At 50.4% G+C, this 22,126-nt stretch overlaps 7 protein-coding genes across 7 annotated transcripts; 4 read left to right on the forward strand and 3 right to left on the reverse strand.

Moving 5' to 3' along the window:
* Positions 1–38: 38 nt before the first annotated feature.
* Positions 39–2,074, reverse strand: K444DRAFT_642025 (uncharacterized protein; the record flags this gene model as incomplete). The annotated part of the gene is made up of 2 exons (XM_024884692.1): positions 39–980; positions 2,063–2,074. 2 exons carry the CDS (start codon positions 2,072–2,074, stop codon positions 39–41), a joined length of 954 nt encoding a protein of 317 aa, XP_024739769.1.
* Positions 2,075–5,596: 3,522 nt separating this feature from the next.
* K444DRAFT_610891 (uncharacterized protein) lies at positions 5,597–7,405 on the forward strand. The gene has a single exon (XM_024879843.1). The coding sequence runs from the start codon at positions 5,784–5,786 to the stop codon at positions 7,272–7,274; it is 1,491 nt and encodes a 496-aa protein (XP_024739770.1). The 5' UTR covers positions 5,597–5,783; the 3' UTR covers positions 7,275–7,405.
* Positions 7,406–8,655: 1,250 nt separating this feature from the next.
* Positions 8,656–9,497, forward strand: K444DRAFT_627732 (uncharacterized protein; the record flags this gene model as incomplete). Its single annotated transcript, XM_024882839.1, has 3 exons — positions 8,656–8,755; positions 9,088–9,451; positions 9,491–9,497. 3 exons carry the CDS (start codon positions 8,656–8,658, stop codon positions 9,495–9,497), a joined length of 471 nt encoding a protein of 156 aa, XP_024739771.1.
* Positions 9,498–10,146: 649 nt separating this feature from the next.
* K444DRAFT_352566 (uncharacterized protein) lies at positions 10,147–13,791 on the reverse strand. Its single transcript, XM_024872109.1, has 3 exons — positions 13,147–13,791; positions 12,329–13,069; positions 10,147–12,177 (listed from the first exon to the last, which is right to left on the reverse strand). Exons 1-3 carry the CDS (start codon positions 13,578–13,580, stop codon positions 10,230–10,232), a joined length of 3,123 nt encoding a protein of 1,040 aa, XP_024739772.1. The 5' UTR covers positions 13,581–13,791; the 3' UTR covers positions 10,147–10,229.
* Positions 13,792–15,552: 1,761 nt separating this feature from the next.
* K444DRAFT_627734 (ribosomal protein S17e) lies at positions 15,553–16,091 on the forward strand (the record flags this gene model as incomplete). The annotated part of the gene is made up of 3 exons (XM_024882840.1): positions 15,553–15,699; positions 15,753–15,947; positions 15,999–16,091. 3 exons carry the CDS (start codon positions 15,553–15,555, stop codon positions 16,089–16,091), a joined length of 435 nt encoding a protein of 144 aa, XP_024739773.1.
* A 405-nt stretch (positions 16,092–16,496) lies between these two features.
* K444DRAFT_525134 (uncharacterized protein) lies at positions 16,497–17,375 on the reverse strand (the record flags this gene model as incomplete). The annotated part of the gene is made up of 1 exon (XM_024874416.1): positions 16,497–17,375. The coding sequence occupies one exon, from the start codon at positions 17,373–17,375 to the stop codon at positions 16,497–16,499; it is 879 nt and encodes a 292-aa protein (XP_024739774.1).
* Positions 17,376–17,624: 249 nt separating this feature from the next.
* K444DRAFT_661918 (uncharacterized protein) lies at positions 17,625–21,556 on the forward strand (the record flags this gene model as incomplete). Its single annotated transcript, XM_024886639.1, has 3 exons — positions 17,625–17,712; positions 17,793–19,777; positions 19,824–21,556. The coding sequence occupies exons 2-3, from the start codon at positions 18,022–18,024 to the stop codon at positions 21,554–21,556; spliced, it is 3,489 nt and encodes a 1,162-aa protein (XP_024739775.1). The 5' UTR covers positions 17,625–17,712; positions 17,793–18,021.
* Between the last annotated feature and the right edge of the window lie 570 nt (positions 21,557–22,126).

The raw sequence follows: 22,126 nt of genomic DNA on the forward strand, positions 1-22,126 counted from the left end.
TGTTATTAGATGGGAAGTGCTTGAGCTAGATGAGCAACTTACTCGGCGACATCAGTGACTGCCTCCGCAACGCTGGGATCAGAGATCCACATCGAGCATGGAGGCACCCATTCACCATTCTTCTTTCCTTCGCGAACCTGAGAGGGAGATCGTAGCTCGGGGACGATATGGGCCACTGCAGGGCCACCGTCGCCTTTGTACAGATGATATGACACCTCCTTTCCTTCCCCGTCCTTCTTGCTCACTCGCTTCCAAGTGTATTTGTAGCCCCAGTATTCGAATTCGTAGCGCTTCGAGGACTTGGCCCCTCGGCGCTTGACATCTACTTGAGCGTAGTTGGAAAACTCGAGCTTGGTTGTGTTGGATGGGATCTGGATTGACTTGGACTTCTTCTCATAGTCCTCGAGGTCATCATCTTCCCCGTTGGAGTCGTACCCGCTATCCTGTCTCTTGATCTCCTTCTTGCTCCTGTGACTGTGTTGTGACAATCCGGAATTGGTTCGCTTGAAAGACGGCTTGCCGATGCTTGCGAAAGCATTGCTCACTGATCGAGTTATGGCTGGTCTCTTCTCCGCGGCTGGCTTGGTGTATTTTCGGCTTGAATGGCAGACCTCTCGACCCGACTGACGCTCGTATCGACGGAGGGAGAACTCGCGCTTCTTCAAGTCGTGCATTCGCATGTGGAAAAGCTGTACCGCACGCTTCTTCCGATCTTCAGTGTCCACTCGCAGGTTCATGTTCCCATCATACGTGGTGTTGTCGTGTCGGATGAATAATCTCTTCGTTGAAGGGAAGTACTCTGCGAAGTCTGAAGGGTTCGAGGGCCGTAGGCTGGTCTCGACGACCTCTCGATACTCGGGTACGTCATACTCGGAATCGTAGGTATCTGGCTCTTCGTAGAGGTCTTCTTGAGAAGCTATTGTCGACGCGTATGTCTCTGTCGATGATCGAGGGTAGTGGCTCGCGGAAGGAGAAAGATCCTGCTTGTATTCTGTAGCCGCGTGATGTATCGACGGTCTGGGACTGCTGTGCAGGGAAGTCGGCGCAGTGCTCGAGGAGGTCTGAGAGTCTTCGCTATGCCTCGAGTTGGTGCTTCTCGACCCAACATCGGTCGTGTATCTTCGTATTACTTGAGGCATATTGAGCTTCATGTGTTGCTGGATGTTATTGAGAGGTGGTGGGACGTATTGACATGAGGTGACGTCCGGATGTTTGCCCTGGGGAGTCGCGTATATTATATGACAAGAAGTGAATCATCAAAGTCTTTAAAAAATCTTCAATAAAAGGAAACATTCAACAGCGGTTGACTCCGGAGGTTGACCTTGACATGGTTGCGTGAGTGCCTCGAGGATATGAGTGGTACGAAGTACATCAACGTGGAGGGCCGAGGGATGAAGTGGCATTTAATGCTGAAAGGGGGTGTCTGCGTTGCAAATCGCGTCAATGGGAGTAAAGATGGTTGTCTCCGGTTCGAGTGGGATGATATACAGAGGTTGGAGTGATTAGAGGGCAGAGGGTGGAGGTATTTGAGCCAGTGGGGGGAGGACGAAGGAGGAGGAGGAGGAGGGGGTTTGGAGCACCAGGAGGTTGGCCACAACTCACCCAAGAGTTCGCCCACCCGGATCTCGCCTTCAGCGCTTCATTCGCTGCCCTCGTGCAGACGCCCACAATTTGCCCACGATTTGGGCCGCGGCGTCAAGGGAGGCGAAGCGCGGAACAGGAAAGGGAGCCACACCACGCCTAAACTTTGAACCTTGTCAAGGAAGGATAAAGTTCTCTCAACTGCGACCCCCCATGCTCACGCAAACTCCTTGCCCTGCCCTGCCTTGCCTCCCCTTCCTTCTTCCTCCTCCCAGTCAGCCAAGCCGCAGCTCTGCATCGAGTGCATCGAAGCCTTCAGACTGTGCGGTGCGGTTCCTGCGATAGTTCGCCGATAGGTGCACAACGCTCATTTCTGGTCAAAAGCCGGTGCAAAGGTTTCATCCATCCCAGCCACGTTGTCGATCCAGGAATCCGCGCTGGAAAATGCCTCGGACTGCACCATGACATACTCCAATCGCACAAACCCCCCCATCTCAACCTACCGTCCCTACTGCGACCTCCACTCCCGACGCCGGGGAGGGACGTACTTCAAACCTACAAACTATTTCGCCGTGTCTCCTTCTCTCCTCGATGAGAGGTCCGATTCGGTCTCATAGCCCCGAAAGAACAGTCATGATGGATTTCAGGGCACACCGGCAACCGCAAATCATTCTCAGTACGCCCCGGTGCGGCCCAACACTGTGAGCTCTCGTATCTGACAGTCATTTGGGCGTGTCAGCCAGGAAGTCATACTCCTACGCACCGATGGAACACAGGAACAGCCCCGTCACGAATAGCATCCTCGAAGCTGAAGAACCAGCGTCCATCGAGCGAGATGCAGGTGCTGAGTGAGACCGCCCAGGAAGCCAAGAATAGCCAATGACATGCAGCTTGCCGCCCTCTGCACGACCCATCACTCCCGAGGGAGATCGGTATCCAGATCTCATAGGTGCTTACCCCACCACGATTTTTTGGTGGAGGGGGAATGACCAGTTCGAGAGCGCTTGTCGTGCCCAGCCGTTTGCTCAAGTTTTTCACCTCCACGTGTCTGTCTTTCTTTCTTCCATTCATCGAGCTCTCAAATCTTCAAGTGTTCCTGTAAATGTTTCGCTTCTTCTCGCGTTGTTTTTCTATGTTCCCTTTGTTCTTCCGCCGCACCTGATCTCATCGCGGAGAAGCTTCGGTGCAGCTGCGCACGAGGTTGATTATTGCCAACACTACCTTGAAAGGCCAGACCAAAGTTTTAGAGTTGGCCATGAGAATGGCCCTTTTCCAGGGCGAACTGCCGAATTCAGCGAATTGACGGCCTCTTGATTTTTGTATGGTTCGCGAGGCTGCAGGTTGAATATTGGCGCTGCGCAAAAAGCGTTGTCAATTTGCTATTCGTCCATCGGCACTGCAGCATTATACCGCGCACCTATTGCAGCCGTGTGGCCTTGGCCAAATGCCCTGCTTCAATGATCCTGTTGAAAGCCTCGCCCGGTGCTATGCTCCAACTCAGCCTGTAACTTTTGCAAGGCATGGGAATTTCAACATCAAATTGGTTTTCAATCGATGCCCAACTTTGAAGAAACCTCAATAGATTTCTTACGATCCCAGCGAGTCGTAGGCCGCGACAAGTCAGAGTGCCCGACGCAAAGGCAACCAGATTCCAATGATACCCCGACGATTGCCTTGTTCTGCCGTGGAGCCGGGCCTTGGGGACGCCGTGAAAGGCCCTTTGAGTGGCCATAAAACGCCATTTTTGGCCATCGGGACACTCGTCAGCAGCTGTCGTGGTTCGCAATACTCCGCATGCTGTGGGCTGCAAGCCATGACAGATTCGGTGCAGCCCACGAGCCCACTCCGCGGGGTGCAGTGATCATCTCCAGTTTTTCCTCTTGCTTTTTGCTCCGGGCTCCCAAAGGCAGGCATTCCCCAGAGGAAAATTCCTCATGGACGAATTTTCTTCTACCTCGAAAAATGTCTCAGTAGCACCCCCACACTTGATGGTGGCTGGAATTTCCTGCAACAGGCAGCCTCCGAGATTTCTCGGGTCGACTCATGTTCCTGATCCTTCCGACGTTAAGGTACTCACCCATCCATGTCTGGAATCCAGTCGGCTGAGAACAGCCTTGTTGCTGCCCAACCCCGTATGGAAGCTCAGATGCCAACAGAGTTACCTCCCACGTAGTTTGCGCAGCAGAGGTATTGCCGCTGGATTCATCATCTAATACAATTACTCGACCACCACCCCCATACTCTCACCCGACACCGGAAGTCCAGCGTCGTCATCAGAATGAGAGATCATCATTGGCAAGTTTATGTAGCCATTCATCTTCTTGACGAAGGTACTTCTCCTAGATCATCTGATGTAAACCGGAAAACGGCGATGCGGTGCGTTGTTACTTGTGAGCATTATGACGCGCATTTCGCGGAACGATGGTACAGAAAGCACGCGCCATCCAAGAATTCAACGTTCCGTAATTTCGCCGTAGGATAAAATCAAAGTTGATGTTTCAATCGGATGATAAGTCTCCTGCAACGACGTCATATCTCCCTCTACACAGGAGCACGATTACTGTTCATGCGCTGACGTTCTCAAATCCCGATTCCATCTTCCGTATGAAGTCCCAAATTGGGCATCTCCATTTCAGTTGCTCATGATGCTCTCCCAAATCAGTGAACGTCGGCCCTTTTCGAAAGAATACGCCTCCCCGAGAAATCGCGATGTTGGCACCGGGGACGGGGCGATCCGCTTGATCGACCGCACCATTAGTCTTGTCATCGAGTAAACCCACAATCCACTTGGAAATCCGTACACGTCCGTAGGGTCAGAGATAGGTAAAGCACGCAATAGAGGTAGTTGTAGCGTAACGATCGCTTCTTCCGTTTCAGCGCCTCGGTATAATTTTCGGGGCCGACGGGTGCACCGAATTCCATGCAACCCTGACTGCATTCATCGTTCTCCCGCAGAAGAGAATCAAGATGGGTGGTGAGAGTAAGATGTGGAAAGATCGGAGCTGGAAGGGAGGCGTCAGCTTGGCTTGGCGACGGCGAGAAAGCAAAAAAGGGAAGGTGGATGGGAAGTTCGGAAGGTGAAGGGTGGGAGTGTGTCACGTGCGCTACATCATGTGACTACTCACCTCCCTTTTTTGATCAAGGCTCTTACGCCGCAGCCACAATTGCCGTGGAGGTTTTATTGGAAGATGGAAGGTGGAAAGAGGGGGCAAGAAGCTTTGTTGCATGTCGAATGTCAGCTAGGCTTTTCGCCGGTGCGTATTAGCTGTTGTATTGCGGAAAAGGGTCAGAGATTGTTTCATTTGAGTTTGCTCGTTTGGGGCTTTTGTCGAGTGAATATATGGTCTTTTGAACTTTGTGATTGTTCTAATATTCTTACTGAAAACCTTGGGGGCGAATTGCCCTGGCTTGGTGGGAGCAGAGAATTGAGACTACGATGTCATTGATTTTAGACGGGACCTATAGATCCGGTTTCTTTATAGCACAAGTAGTTAAAAGAACAAGCTACATCTTGAGGCTATTTATTGTAAGTAATAATATCGTTGTCACAAATCTCAACCTCCTGGAAATTTCGGGCCCAATTTCATCCAATAAATATTCAGGAGAATCATACCGAAACTTCACATGTTGTCAATTTTAACTCCAACGATTCCAACCCCGTTTCGCTATCTATATAGGGATTACCTCCCGCTGCTCTTAGTTGCCTGCTATAAGATGTAAGAAGCTTCCGAATCTACCAGGAGGCACTCGTAACTTTTTAGGGACATCGCCAAGGAGCAAGATGAAGTGCTGCAAAGGAGCAGCTTGTGTTTAGCCTAATAAGACAACCAGGAAGAAGACACTTAAAGAAATGCATTTATTCAAAATGAGCAAGATTCTCAGCAGTGACCCAGTGAGATCCCGGTTCAAACCTCATCTGAGCTGTTCAATCAGGGGTTTGGTCACGTGCATTATATTGCAGGGGCCACTGGCGCTAGACCAAAAAATATCTCGAACCTCATCAACATCAACCCAAGAGCTAACAATCGCCCCAACTCAGCTCAAGGATTCCTCGGGCGCAGGCAGGGCGACATTGGGAGCTCAAAGTGCACCTTGGGCGCAAATTTGATGCACTTGCGAGGGCGTCGAGCTGCAACTATTATCACTGCCCAAACTCTAATCACTCGGGCGTGCTTCAACGCCCAACTTGCCACGAGGCTACGATGGCATCCAGAAGTATGTCGCCTGGTGGAGCTCTGCTACGAGCTTCAAGGGTCTTCTCAATACCACCTCCGCTACCACGGCCAGTAGGGGACCTCTCCTCACAAGCCATCTTCAACTCCGATTCCGCAACGCTCCCACATCCTATCCACCAGACAATTACTACGCCCCAATCCTCACGGGCAAAAGGCGACTGGGGATTCAAACGACCCCTACCTTTACGAGCGACTTCGAAGACCTCCACACCCTTCATACGGGTCGAGGCAATCGATACGTTCGAACACGTCACCGAATTCAATTCCTCGGCAGACCATGCATTGTCGTTGCAGAAATGGCAGGAGATGGGCGTACCTCTCACTATACCAGTCGCCCGCGAGACTAAAAGCGATTACCGCTCTGACTCACGGAGAAGTGTGTTCGATAGCGAGCTAGACTCCACAAGCGCCGACCAGTCGAGCAAGGAGGAAAATAGATGGAAGTTCAAGGGGCCATGGTTGGCTGGACAGACAGAGGGGGAATTCAACACATACGTCGTCACTGAAGTTCGAAATCGAAAGCCGGAATTCCAAAACTTCATACGGTCTTCGTGTGCAAAAGCTCTCACACAAGAAGCTAAACGAATTGCAACTGCGGCAGGCGAGTCTGAAGAGATGCCCCCAGCACTCGAAGCCAGCGATGTCACGGAGGAGCAATTGACCGAATTTGTCAAGACTCTGCGTACTGAACGCATCGCTCTCTATAAGCTCATCAGGTCTTTCCTCGACTTGCCACCAGCCCCTCACACGGAGCTGTCTGTTCGCGTACTCGACTGGATCAACGAAAATCTTCAGCCCCAAACAGCCAGGGGCACCGATTTAGTGGAGTCTCAATCACCGTACGCTGTGGCAGGACCACCAAAAACACACCCCTCTGCCGGTTTGACATACATCAGAACATCTCAGTACATCTACAACCATCCTGTCTTCGGTCCTCAGAAGGAAAAAGCGCCAGTCAAGGCACGTGTTGTCATGCCCAAAGGAGCTTCAACGGGTAGTTTCGCGGCAGCGGCAGGAGTGGGTGGTTTCGTCACTGAAATTCCTAACACGGGATTCAAAGATGATTTCGTTATGAGGAAGAAAAGAAAGGCTATTATTCCTGGGGTTCAGCATATCGAGCCTGATAAAGTGGGAGGCAGCAAATTCTATGTCAATCCCACCCACGCGAAAATCGATCCGAAGGGTCGCGTGTTATTGAATGTGCAATTCGCGGATGAAGATGCTGTGGCCGTCCTGGAAGGTACGACGCATCAGATCCCTCGGGCGCCCTCTGTTGCAACGGGTAAGGGTGCCGGATTTAGACCCGCGAGGAGAGAGGAATCGAGGGGATATGGGTTGGATTATGGGTTGAGTGATAGAGGGGAAGGCCCGCCGCCGCCGAAGCCGAATTCCCGGACAGTGTCACCGAGTCAGGAAGATGCGACAAGGGCTTTCAGGGATATGTTCAATGAGCAATGATAGAGGGGAGATTTGTACAGTAGGCATTGCATAGCCGGTGGATGTTGTTATATATAAACGACAATGTAATCACCAGACTCTCCGAAGCCCTTTGGGTCTACCCGTGGCATTTTGCAAATAACACTCCCAATGGAAAAATTTCCATTCTTATGTCTGAAATAAATAAATGTAAGAGTCTAGAAGCAACTGGAAATAAAAAGGTAAGTGCAGAGAGCTAGAGCTCGGTCCTCCATGTCTAGGACATTCTGGGAAAGTGCGTCGAAATGCCCAGCTAATTCTTTCTTTGTTCTCTTGACCAAAGCGAAGGGGAAATTTATGGAACCTGGAAACTCGGCGGAGTGGGTTGTTAGGTGGTAGATTAATGGGTGGAAGACGGCAAATGGTGGGGATGTGGTGAACAGGGCCTATTTTGAGCTGTTGCTCATTGAGGTCGAGGAGTTGGAGAGTGTGAGCTTCAAGGTTTTATTCTGGCACGTTAGGAGGGAGTTCAATAGGGTGCAGATAGGTTGGCGAATTAAGCGTTGGATGGTTGAGGAGGTGTATGGAGAATTGGTCTTTGAGGTTGACCACGGGGGTTTGGAGTTTCTTGTTGATGTTTCCTGCGAAGTATCCCAGGGCTTCTGTGGCCTTGATTGAGAACTTCAGTTAGCTCTGAATCATCCACGTCTGAATCAATGAAAGTTCAGTCCAGCATAATGGTAACCTTGCACTGTGTGAATATGTTAAGAGTTCTCTAGTCATGCTCATCAGATTCAGATGCCGCTGAATCACTCTGAAAGTCTATTTATACCCCCCTTCTCGCGCTCAGAACCAAGCTCTTCCTTCCCTACTTCAACATCTTCTAGCTTTTGGAACTTTTAGAATCTCCAACGACCAGTGCCAGCACAGATCAAACATTGCATACAATACTTCACTGTCTTGCTCAGAGTGCTGTAGAGAGCCACGATGTCTAGTTCGCACCACCCCCGACCTCCTTCCTCCTCCTCTTCGATGTCTCATCACAGTTAAGTTGGTGAGCCTGGTCCAAGCCGAGCTCACAGAACACAACCCCGCCCCCCTTCCTCGGGATCATCGTCCTCAGAAGTGTCTCATCAAAGCCAGGTTGGTCAGCCCGGGCAAAGCGCACCCAGAGGCCATTCAGGTCCTCCTACATCTTCGGGATCTGCGCCATTGAAGTCTCACAGAAGCCAAGAGTCCAGAGCACCCGGCCCCTTCGAGCCAGCCTGGGGACCTTGTCCAAAAGAGTCATATGACGAATTGGAGCGAGATCCTCTGAACGGGGAGAAGGTCGAGGAGATGAAGGACGAAGACGCCAGGGCGGGGTTCATCACTGAACGAGCCAGCTTTTGGATCCAATCAATTCACCCACCAGGCGTCAACTATGATATGTACAGGGCAGCTATCGAGGACGCCAGAAACAGAATCTTCTACAGCCAAGTACCGCAACATCGAGACTTCCCCCTCCAGTAAGGCTGATCTTTGTAAGTTGAAGCTCCTTGCTTACTGTGCCGTTTTCTAATTAAGAAATTGAGAGAAATGTTTCCCCTTCCAGAAGCACACTCTCAAAATGAAGCCCAGGATAGAGAAAAACGCGCTCGCTTTAACCCAGATGCTGCTACGGTTCGGAAAAACTTGGATGACGTTCGCAACGAACTCCAGCAGAGTTCGCTAGGTAGAACTCTTCAAAACGTTGTTTGTGCCGCGCTCTCGGTTTGCAAGCTCGAGAAGATCGTTGCGTTCGGAGCTGGTACCATTTGTCCTCCGTACGAACCAACACATCACATCTCCAAAGCACATTGAAATAGACATGCAGCTTTATTAGCTATCCGAGACAATTTGCAAGCCAAAGATGTCTCGAAGGGGAAGGAAATTAAAATCTTTCTTCCGGACTCTTCCTATACTCGACTCGACCGCGAGGTTCTTGGGAAGTATGGCATGACAGTTGTTGACGGGGACTTTGGCTGCCAGGCTGGATTCGTCTTGGCCGACAAGAAAGCACTAGTTGTCGTTTTCGACATGCCTCCCGATATATTTCCGCTTTTCTGGGAGACAGGCAGACCTGTGGCGTTTCTTTGCGGCACGCCTCTCGATAAGTACCATTATCGAGACAGCCCAATATACTTTACCACCCTGCATGATCACAAAGGCGAAGTGGTCGATGTTCCTGCTTCTGGCCCGTAAGTCCTTATTCAATATTATATTTTAATTTCCCCTAGAATTTGAGAGGCTGTGGATATTTACTTACCTGACCTTTAGAGATATGCAGCAGAGTATGGACCGCATGCTTGGAGTTTATCATGACATGACCAAATTAATTTGAGGCATTTGAATTTAGGGACTTTCAACAGGAATCTTTCGGGAAAACCGACCCTGGATGGACACAATGGAGTGACCCACCTTGGTCCTCAGCCCATTTTGTACATGCGAATGAAGAAACTTCCGTCCGACAATTGGCCCATTGGCTGGGGACCAGGAGGCGGAAACGTTGGTATGTGCATCCCAAATATCAAGGTCCCTGAATACGGGATACAACGAGAACCACTTAAGTGGAGAGATCTTCTTCGCCCTGAGGAACGGGCAGCCAAATATCCAGAAATAATTAAGCGAATCAACCTCCTTGGCTACGTTGATGGAGTAATATTTGTCGACTCATTCGATTGGCGCGGATGTAAGAGGAAAGCAAAGGAGACTGGCCGTTATAGCAAGGTTAGAAGTCTTGAGTTCAAGACCGTAAATTTGTACACCCGGCTGGCATCGGCTGAGGAAATACTCAGAGACAATACGCACTAGGAGCAATGTTCGAGTTTTGAGTTGAGATCGAGTATTATCGGGTATTTGTAAATTAGCTGCTGTTGGACTATGCATGCATGCATGGCTTTCACAAAACTGATCTGACTTGACTTGACTTCCTTGCGTGCGGACTTGATTCCAGCTTAACCAAGGCCATCAAATCAATCATCGCGGCCGATTTGCTCGATATTGTCCCTTTCGGCGTGATCTCCAATTGTTGTTGCCTTTCTTTGGCCTCTTCTTCGATCTCCGTAGCCTAAGAACCGTCTGCAGTCGCTGAAGTACCCCAGGCTGGATTTTCATGGCTTCTGCCTCGGCGTCATCCCAATCGGTAGATTGAAGAGAGACTACCTCCAAGTATTCGATGCCTCCGCGGGATTTGATCACTTCAACCAACCCAGGGTCGGAAGACATTCCACCCGGGGAGAAAATCGTGGCAGGTGTCGAGAAGTATGCATGGTATTTGGGTTCTTCTTTCGGGCAATGGGAATTTTTGATATGCGTGCAGAGGAGGTTTGGATGAGCCCCATTTTCGACTAACAATCTCAAAGTGGCCGCCAACTCTTTCCGATAATGATCAGCATCTGCACAGACCCAAGGTTCTGAGATCCTGAGATCCTCAATAAGTTCGAGCATGTACTGCCAAGTGCTGCATCCAGAGAATCTCTCGTTTGGATTGGCCCCTTTTTTCAGGAGGAGAGACACCAGCTCGGAACTTACTGTCATATCTGAGTACGCAATGTAGTCGAGTAGCGGGCGCCCAGGCTTCCTGAACAATTTGTCTCCGTTCAATTTGAGCTTCTCTCTTACATACTCTGTCAAGCCAAACGATAGTGTAAGAGCTAGAAAATTGTCTCGATTGGTTCTCGTGCGCACGTCGGTTGGGTGACGGAATCTCATAAAACTGGCCCAGTGCGCTCCCAGAATTCGAAGATCCAACAGTTCTCCCCTCGGCGTTAGAATCTCTTGAGGCTCTTCTTGCCAGCGATGCATGACGATACTGTCTAATTCATCCAGAGACTGAACATACGAGTTGCCAGTCACCTCCATCGCCCAGCGGGCATGCTGGAGAGCAGCCTCAACCAACTGCGAAATTGGTTCAAGATGGTTATGAACAGTGCGCAATGGTTGGCGGGGCGTGACATATTTCAAGTGGAGAAGCCACGCCTTCAACAGGCTTTCGTCCGCGTTGAATGATTTCTGAGTGCGAGAGAGAAGCAGGAGTTTTGTGTTTGGTAGGTCAAGAAAATCTCGAACACTTCGATGGAGATACTGAATAACCTTCGTACCAAATTCAAGAACCTCTAACAATCCCCCGCATCGACTCTTCAGCCTCGCGGCCATTTCTTTGCAGCGATAAGATACGTGGTCGGAACTCAGGAGTTGTTTTGGTGGGCATAAGACTACTGCGCTATCCTTTTCTTCGGCCAGTGACAATATCAGGAGAGAAATCGGCGGAGGTGGCGGTCGAGAGTAATCTTTAGTTCTGAAAATTGGTCTATTGGCGGCTTGCATAATCTGGAAATACTGTGACGATTGTTCGTAATAGAACGGCTGAATATGATTTATCAGGATGTGCTTGTAAAAGCTTTCGAGATCAGCAGGAAGCTCGCGAAGTCGTCTTTGGAGATCTGAAATATGATCTCGATTTGTAAAGCCATCAAGGAGTGAATTCACAGCAAGTTTAACCCAGAGAAAAACACCAGAGGCTTTGGTGACGATTTCCAAGGTCAAATTATCGGCGCTTTCCGCATGCAATTGGCGTAATTCTCTCATCCTCTCGTGCCCGTTGATTTTGTCATCGATATACCCGCTTATGTCATTGAAAGTTAGGTCTTGAAGTTTAAGGCTCGGAGAGGGTCGAAAAGCGTCTTCGAATACAAGCCAAGGACGGCTCGAAATGCATATCTTGATATTGGCAGACTCTGCCAACCCGGTGAAGAGAGAAATAATCTCAACGTAGCTTCCATCCAGGTCGCATTCATACTCATCGAGGCCGTCGATGAAAAGGCACACGCGAGTTTGGTCCTGAGTTCGAAGAGCATCAAAAGCTCGCCTAAGAATATCGCGGATCCACTGGAAGTCTTGTCGCCATTCAACCGGCTCGACATACCTGGAGTATCTCCGTATTAGCATTTTCTGACTGTGAACGAATTAGAGAGCCGAAACAGCCTCTCACGTAGATTCACCCTGAAAACATGAGAGCAGAAACGACTTGCGATACGTCACGGAGAGGAAACTGACGCCTAGAGAAATAGACCTACTCATCCTGCCACTGGTCGGGCAATATGATAGGGATTAGGTCTCTATGTTGAGAAAGGAGCTGGTGGAGAAGAGATCGCAGCAAGCCATTCTGAGACAGCAGGCCATTCTGAGACTTGAGGTCTGTTGCACCGCTGGTCCAAAAGAAAAACGAGGCGACTATGAGGGGCAATTCCCCACACCAAGCACGTAAGAGGTCCTTGGTCTGTTTGTGATCATAGATGTATCTCATCAGTGTCGATTTACCAGACCCAGCTTTTCCATTGATCCAGTAAATACCCTCGCCGTCCTTCAACCATTGGGCAAAATTACTCCACGGTCGGTCTTCTGCAGCTGGATCCTTGAAGATCCATTGGAATGTTGCAGCATGAGCCTCCACGATTCGGTTGTAACGTTCCGACATCGATGGTATTCGCAAGCTGCGAAGTATGTGATCCTCAGCTCGCCGCCGGGCCTCCAACTCTTGCTCCTGATTGATCGGATGGTCAAGTTTGGTGGTTCCAGAAGGCGTCCTACTTGCATCCACTTCGTGAACAGCTTTTAGAAGTATCGATCGAGTTTTTTCATGTTCCTTGACCGTAGTTTCCTTGACTTCTGTGTGAAGTTGGGTGATGGTATTGGTTTGCTTGAAGATGGACGACTCGAATAGCTTGCTATTCTTGGCCAGAGCTGATATGATACGTTGGAAAGCTTCCTCCGAAGTAACAGGGCTCTGGGATACTGCTGCCAGGTTGAATCGATCTCTTCAAAATGTCAGAAGAGAACGGCTGAATTGTGGATGGCAATTGAATATCTCTAAACAGCATACATCACAACTCACCTGAAAGATGTTAACACATGGAACTCTAGCTGACTTCGATATGCAGCTAATTGAGCCTCTTCAACCTCTAACTCTTTCTGCGACCATACACCCTTCAGCGCATGGACGAAAGCAAGTCGCTTACTATTACCTTCTCCTAACTTCAGCTTATCCAAACGTTTCATCACTCTCTCCGAGAGATTGATGCAGCCCTTGCACAACTCTTCCAGGGCTTTATCATCGTCTGTTTGAGGGATGGCACTAGCCGCTTGGGCTCCATCTTTCAGCTTCTTGGAGAGTCTTAGCAGATCTTGAATCACAATTTCGACATTATAGGCTTCTTGCGTCGTGCCATGTAATGACAATTCTCGAGTCTTCGATAAGATTTTCGCGCTGACATCCACGAACTGTACGACGCTGCCGGCCAGCGATATAGCTTTGAGGGGATCGAGCATGTTGAAAGCAGAGCTGGACCATCCACTCACGAAATCGACTGATCAACTTGACTGCTCAATTTTATGTGGACAGACAAAATCCAGACAGAGAAAAGTATCATGACATGATGGAAAGAGAGTGACGCTGAGCCTTGCCTAAGTGAGACATATGCAGCCGTGTCGAACAAAAGGTGTAGCATGTGCGCAGGAGCACGACAGGCTTCTTACGAGGCAGATTTTGGCCAAGCCACCCACGCTCCGAAATTTTCCAACTTTTCGGGGTTGTACTGTACAAGTCTGCTTGAGATCAGTAGTTGCAGGAGTTATATGCATGCGAAATTGGTGACCTCTGTTTCACAACTATTTGGCAACCCTGGGTGATATTGGCACTTCAAGGTGGCGGAAATGAAGAGAAGAATAGGCTGCTGGTCAAGGCCGTTGAAAAGTCGATCTTCGGGCCAGTGATGTCCTTTTGAGACACCGCCGAACCTTGATGGCCCATTGTGCAAATCATTTCTCTTCCGAACCCAAGCTGCAATTCTGTCCTGAAGCTAGGAAATTGGACTATCTTAAGTCTATTGCACTGGATTCCAGTGATTCACCGGATGTGCACGCCATCCTCTCTATTGTTCAAAGTCAATAACACACTGATATGAATATGCTCCGGAAAGGAGGGGAAAAAAAACATGCCCTCTCCTGATTTCGTCTCTCAAATGCATACCGCGATATATGTGAGATTATGGCCGATCCTCAACGACCGCCGGAAAACCCCCGATAGCCAAACCATGAACGCCCCTGGATAACTCCTATGGATTGCCTTCCGATGAGGTACCAATTGATGGAAGAGTTAAGCTAAGTGATTAATCCTGTAAGATATAATCCGACGCCGGTGAAGGAAGGAGGTGAACAGTGAAAAGGGTTAATGAGAACCTAGTTACTAGCTTACAGTTGACGGAGCTGTCGGATCTACGTTCGAATGTGACTGTTGCTATACAGTAGAGAGAGTTGTTTGTGAGATGTTATCGTAGGAGAGAAGCTTTGAGACGGCCCATAAAGAACGAATCACAAATAGCCGCCTTCGTTCGGATTCGATTACCACGTCTTCTCTTCGGGTTCATCGTTCTGAATAAACTCGTCGCTCTGAAAAGGCTCGTCGTTCTGAAGAGGCTTGTCCTTCTTGGATTCCAATTTAAGCCGTTTCCCTGACTCAAACCACCCTTCTACAAAGCGGAAAAGTATTGTTTTCGGTCTCTTTTGCAGAACCTCTTCAGAGAATATGTGCTGCGCACCCCAAGCTATAGTTAAGTCCGAACAAAAAATGGCAAGTATCCATATGACAGCATGTTCTTTCCATGACAGCGCCTTGAAGCTTGTCTAAAAGTCTGATTGCTCTGGCGTTTTACGATCTCTTCGTAGCTCGTTCCATTGCTTGTTGCTTCGTCTAAAAGATGTAATGGTGAAATTCAAGAATTTCAATGGATGGAAGGACCGTGTAGCATTGCAGGGGTTCTGAGTTTGTGCGGGGGAGGGGGAGGGCGGGCTTGAAAGCGCGATGTAGGAATCGATTGAAGGTAAACATCTTTTCGGAATGGTGTCATCAAATACGAATTGGGGATACGAATTTGTTTTTTCCCAGTAGTGAGGACACCGGAAGTAAGATGTTGAATGAGATCCTTGATTATTCCGGGCGCGTGATGTCCAGGGAGGAGAGGAATGATGAAGACTGCTCAGAACAAGCCGCAACCACCAAATCTTGAATACTCAATTGTCAAGGGCCAACTCGCGGCCATGGGGTTGAAAAGACCACAAATGGGTCAATAATGTCTTGGGATCCATTTGAAATTGGCAAAGATCACGTGATTGACTCAAATTTTGGCACTAGCAAAGGCACTGTGGAATCTAAGCGAGTCTCTCCCACACCACCGCCAGACTTTCTAGAAATTCCAAACGACATCGACGACTTCAATTTCGACAACCCCTCGCAACCGCAATCATGGGTCGCGTTCGTACCAAGACCGTCAAGAAGTCCGCCAAGGTCATCATTGAGCGATACTACCCCAAGTTGACCCTCGATTTCGAGACCAACAAGAGAATCTGCGATGAGATTGCAATCATTGCCTCGAAGCGTCTCCGCAACAAGGTACGACGGCATATTATGGAGAAGGTCAGATTCAATTTCTAACAATTTCAAAGATTGCTGGCTACACAACACATTTGATGAAACGTATTCAACGTGGTCCCGTCCGTGGTATCTCCTTCAAGCTCCAAGAAGAAGAGCGTGAGCGAAAGGATCAATACGTCCCCGAAGTTTCTGCCCTCGACTTCACTCAGAACGAGAACGGACTGGAGGTGGATACTGAGACAAAGGATCTCCTCAAGAGCCTTGGTGTATGTTCTCTGACGACCAAAATGAGTCAGCAGGTTCTGACAATTTCACAGTTCGATTCTATTCCAGTAAACGTCGTCCCAGTCTCCCAACAACAAACCGTCGAGCGTCCCCGCAGATTCAACGATCGTCCTCCACGTGCATAGGTTTGAGTCATTTGCAGCGAGATGGGTATGGATGGAATGGCACGAATCTGGTTGCTACACGGCGTATTCATGGCAGGTTGTGCATACTAGGTCAATGTGAGACATTTTCCACCCAAGGTGTCGCCGATTCTCCTCTGGAGATGACGCTTGATTGCCAATTTCTTTTCCCTGCTATGTGAACCTCTGCCGGATTGATTCCTGAGTACGCGACCAACCAGCAAGGATCAAGATACTCAGAGCAACAATTGATTTAAGGTCCCTTTGCCCTACAATTAAACTGCTCAACGTAACACGCTGGAAAACGAAATCTTGGGGGGATTTTCATTTCCTTTTTATGGAAATCTTGCAATATGGGTATCATAAGTTCTCACTCTAAATCAAAACCCGTAAACGCCGATCCTCTGACTACATCCTCCAATCCGTATCTGGATCTTCTTCGTTCTCTAAATCTTCAGTATGGCGTCTCTGTCGTCGACTGCCAAACTCAGGTGTGTGTCCTTCTAATGTCAGATGCATCGTATCCACCCTCCCACTGAGATCATCCAAAGATGGAGCTTGGGCAGGCCTCTGAACTTCTTTCTCTTGGATGTTCACGTCCACCAGACCATTCTTGGCCGCCAGACCGGTGTCGCCCCTTTCTAACGCTAGATCTGCAGCATCCTGTTGCTTGACTGCCTTGCCTCCCTCCAGGTTCAATTTCTCCAAGCCTTCAGCAATAGCGCCTTCCGCAGACTTTGGCTCGTCCAGAAGATCAATATTGACCGTCGATCCAGCAGCGTCCCTCTCCCAAGCTGGACTCTCACTCAGCTGTACCCTCACATATAGAGCTCTCTTGGCACACGCTTCTGAGCACCACTTCTCTAACTCCTCTTTCTCCACAACTCTGAAGTCCTTCGCCTTGCCATTCGTCCCTAGAATCCTGTATTTGCCCCCACTGCCATCCTTCACTCGAGCATTCGGACATAGAGTGTAGCCACATTTCTCGTTGGTATTGCGTTCGTGAATCAACTCATCGTAGTCAGTTGGTTGAAAGGGTCGGAGGAACTGCTTGAATTCTTTTGCATCGGTGGGAGATGGATTCGAGGCATCGTATGGTGATTTCGCAAGAGGGTAATCTATGAGTGTCTCTGTCGAAAAGAAGATATTGAGCTCGATGTCTTTGCGTTGCTGGATAAGATTTGCATGGTACAGAGCTACCTCGCGGTCTCGATCTTCCTTCGATGATGTTGTGGCGGGGTAAGACGCCTTCTTCAGAATGGACTTGGGCTGCTTGGCAGTCGCCATGGCTGCTACCGTGGAATAGAATGGTCTGTGACCATCTATTGAAGAAGGAGACGTGTCCACAAACGCGTCAATTCGAAGATTATTGTATTACTGAACCCGGAGGCAAACATTCGAAATGATGCGGGAAAGTCGGAGTGAGCAGAAGCGATGACACCCCTGCTCGCCCATCTACGCCGCGTCCCACTTCAGCCGGAACAACCTTTACCACTCCACCGCCTGTGTTCCGAGCTGTGTGATGCGGCCAAGGCTCCTCTGCTCTCTTAAACTCGCGAGCGGTTTTATAATTTCAACTTGAACGCCGTCTGAACGCTTCGCTTGGTAAACTGCTGCAATTCTGGTATTTGACGGGCCTGAATAATTGTCCATTCTCACAAAAGCCGTTTCACCCATCACCATTCATGCGCTGACGTAGACTAGCACGTTTAGATACACAACGCCCCGCTCTCCTACACATCGCACTTCTGCTTCCCTGGCCTATACGGCAGCACATACTGTGGCATTACGTACCGTTGCACACAGCCCAATTTACGAATAACGTCAAACCGAGTGCCAGAGCTGCCTCCGGGCTCTCTCTCCATCAACCCCCCCATAGGCAGCAGGCTGAGCAAGCTTGTCAAAGCACAATTTGCTCCCAAGCACGCTCAAGATGTCAAGCCCGCCGTTCAAAGTCAAGGCCGTGTTCGAATACACCTCTCCTCATGACGACGACCTCCACTTCCCGAATGGGCAGATAATCACAGTTACCGAGGAGGAAGATGATGATTGGTATGCGGGGGAATATGTGGACGCCTCGGGAGTGAAGCAGGAGGGTATCTTTCCTAAGAACTTCGTGGAGAGGTACGAGCCTACGGCCCCTCCAAGGCCTGCTCGAACGACACGCCCAAAGAGAGATGCCGAACTACCAGCTGAGCCTGTCCCAAAAGCATATGAATTAGAGGCGGAACCAGAGCCACAGCCCGAGCCCGAGCCAATCCATGAGCTCCCAGCTACACGAGAACCACCTCCATCAGCTCCCAAGCCTCAAGCCGCTACATCTCCGCCATTTTCGAGGCCTGCAGAAATCTCCCCGCCACCAGCTGCCAAGCCGACTGCATCCAGTCTGAAAACCGAGCCCCCGCCTGTTTCTGACAAGCCGAGTGGTGGCTCATTCCGAGACCGTATTGCAGCTTTCAATAAGGCGGCTCCACCAGTCGCGCCGTTCAAGCCTGGTGGGTTGAGCTCTGGGGGATCGAATAACTTCATCAAGAAGCCTTTCGTTGCACCACCGCCGAGCAAAAATGCGTATGTACCTGTAGCTCGCGATCCGCCCCCGCAGAAGATCTATAGGCGTGAAGAGGACCCAGAGATAGCTGCGAGGGAGAAAGAAGATCAGGAGTTGGCGGAACGAGCCGGATTAGCCCCAACATCTAATGATGGCGATGAGGAAGAGCAGCCAAAGCCTACGAGTCTGAAGGAAAGAATTGCTCTTCTTCAAAAGCAGCAAATGGAACAGGCAAGTCGGCATGCGGAAGCGGCACAGAAGAAGGAAAAGCCTAAGCGTCCACCTACCAAAAAGCGGACCGAATCGCATGGCCACACAGAAGGCAACGAAGAGGGAGACGCAACTCCTCTGGAGAGCAATGTCACAGGAGAAAGTGCTGCCAAGCCTTCAATGGATTCTGTGAGAGAGGAAGTAGAAGGCCCAAGAAAACGTAAATCTTCAAGGGGTGCTGTTACAACCCCGGGACTCCATCCTCGAAAGTCTTTTGGCGACGGTAATGAAGCAGATATGTCTGGGGCTGGTGAAACAACCGAGGAGCCGGAAGATATGTCGACTGGAAGAGATGACAGCGATGAAAAACCAAGATCTCGGCCACCAACGATACCCATGCGCGCTGCAGCGCCCCCCTCCCGCGAACTTGATATTGGAGAAGAAGAGGGAGCTTCCGAAGAAGAGGAGCCTCAAGGAGAAGAAGACGAGGGAGGTGAAGATGAAGAGGACGACATTGATCCGGAAGTGCGGCGAAAGGAGGAACTGAGAGCACGAATGGCGAAGATGAGCGGCGGTATGGGTATGCATGGCATGTTTGGCCCCGCCGGCGGTATGCCAATGCCTGGACTTGGAGCACCGCCGAAAAAGAAGAAGTCTACGACATCCAGCGATAAACGTCCAACAGAGTACGGAACTGAGGAAACCTCCCCAGTTTCCCGCGCTCCCCCTGTTCCAATGCCTGGTTTGTCTCGAGTTCGGAGCCCCGAGGAGCTGAACAAGCAGCTTGAGCTCGAAGAAGAGAAGACCCCTATTTCGAGGTCCCGTCCAGCAGATGAGCTACCGGATGTCGAGGAAGTGGTCCCATCGAAAGAGGGAGGTGCTCCGCCTGTTCCAGGTGGAAGGCCAGCACCACCACCCGTGCCAAAAGAGTGTAAGTCCGCAAAATATCCTTTTGCAGGTTATGACCCTAACTTCAGTAGCACGACCTACTCCTGCTGTCCCGATGTCTCCAAGTGCTGGATCCGAATCGGATGATGAGATGTCTGAGCGTGCTCAAACTATCACTGTGGCGACTCCTACAGCTGAAGCGCCTCGTGCTCCGCCTAGACCATCGGAGGCGCCAGGTTCGCCAAAGTCTCCTAATTTCAGACGAGGATCTTATTTTGGAACAGATCAAGCATCTCCCGTTTCTCCTACAACGCCGGGCTTAAACAACAAGCGTGCCAGTCGACTTCCTCCACCAATTCCTGGAGCATCTGCACCTCAACCGCAAAATCGAGCTCCACCCCCACCTCCTCCAGCTGCTGCACCTCTTAGTCGCACATCCACTGGTGATCAACGTGCTCCACCACCTCCTTCGCGTCCAGCTCAAGAGGAAAGCGAAGAAGAGGTTACCGAGTACGAGGGTGATTACGATACAGATATTGCCTCGGCGGCACCGCACAAAGATGCGTTGAAGGCTGTTGAGGATCGCTCGCCGGTCATATCTCCTTCGTCCGCGCCCCCGCCTCTCCCGCCATCTGCCGCTCCACGTGCAATTCCACCTCCTTTGCCTTCGCAACCACCTCCCAATACGAGGAAATCGGCGGATATGCCAAGGGCTGCTCCACCACCTCCGCCCCCTGGCAAGATGGTGGCTCCATGGGAGAATGACGATGACGAATATGACCCGTTCAAGTACACTACTGGCATACCTGCTCCTGGAGGCGGGATGCCTAGAGTTGAAAGAACAGAAGAGGATTTATACTCCGCCTCACCGCCTAGAACATTTGCTTCGCCGCCTCAAGATCGACCAGTTCCACCGGCCCCTCCCCGTGACGCCCCACCGTCAGGAAGCAGACCAGTTCCAACGACTCGCCAATCTCTTGACGTCGGGTCCTCTCGCCCAACAAACAATGCACGAAGATCAGTCGAGCTCGGCAGAATGTCTATGGATTCCGGCTTCGTGGCTAACGATGTTGACCTTGGTCCAAGTTCGTTCTGGTGGACACAACCCCGTGGAATTCCACCTGTCTTCCAGAACAGAAAAGACATCCTCCTCGAGTTTGACGACTCCTCATCCAAGCGAGGCAGCAAAACAATAGTCGCCAAAGAGCTCTCCATCCTCTTCCAAGACTACTCTCAAACCATCGTGACTGCTCAATTTGATGCCCAAAACCCATCGGACATCAAACTCGAGCAGCGACACGACCCACCACCGTCCCGCCAACGTCAAGACCAGCTCGAACAAGCACACGAGCAATTCGGCCGCCGCATCTCCGAAGCTGTCCACTCGCGCAAGGAAACCGTCGTTGGAGACGGCACCCCACAAGGCCTGATCCAAGAGCTTCTCAAACCGCTCACCAACGCCCTACTGCCAGTCGGAACTCGCGCCTACGGCGCCGTCGTCTACGGCAACCTGGCCAACGCCTCCACGCAGCAGAACGACGAGATCCGCCCCGGCGATATCATCACGCTGCGTAATACCAAGTTCCAGGGTAAGCACGGACCGATGCACGCGAAGTATAGCGTGGAGGTTGGGAAGCCGGATCATGTGGGTGTGGTTGCGGAGTGGGATGGCACCAAGAAGAAGGTGAGGGCGTGGGAGCAGGGACGCGAAAGCAAGAAGGTGAAGCTTGAGAGCTTTAAGCTAGATGATTTACGCAGTGGGGAGGTGAAGATTTGGAGGGTTATGCCGAGGAGTTGGGTGGGGTGGAGTGAGACGAATTAGTGGGCGAGTGGACGAGCATCAGTGCGGGTGGTAATGAAATATCATGTTGCGGGTAGTGTTTGTGGGGATGGGGAAGAGCAGAGGAGGTAGGAAGGAGAGGACGGGCAGAAAATGGTGATTTTTTGATGTGTTTGACGTCTAGTGGGAGTGAGAAGTGGATGGATGATGAGTGAGGCGACAGAAGATGGAGGTCACGAGTCGAATTAGTGTATACTTGTGAGGTACAGTTACACATAGCATCGTCGTGCGTCGCACATTGCAATTACGTTTCTCTTCTCTTCTACTTCAAACGATCTTCTGCTTGATCTCCTCCCGACTCCTCTTGCTACATCGATCCAAGGCTGCATCAGCTCTGGTAAGATTACATCCATTCAGCAAGTATGGATTTTCGGAGCACGGATCCCCAGGCACACACATCACTCATAGTGTTCACTCGATTTTGTGACACTGGCTGTGTAAGCCAAGTTTTCGATGCCTCCCTGTACCTACCTTATGGTGACGTGATTTGGGTTCGCGCGGGTAGCTGGTAGGTATTCGCCTGTCTTCGCTAAATAAAAAAGGGGGGGCTTG

This window comes from Hyaloscypha bicolor (assembly GCF_002865645.1).
Source record: "Hyaloscypha bicolor E unplaced genomic scaffold K444scaffold_53, whole genome shotgun sequence".
In the NCBI taxonomy this organism is placed as follows: Eukaryota; Fungi; Ascomycota; class Leotiomycetes; order Helotiales; family Hyaloscyphaceae; genus Hyaloscypha; species Hyaloscypha bicolor.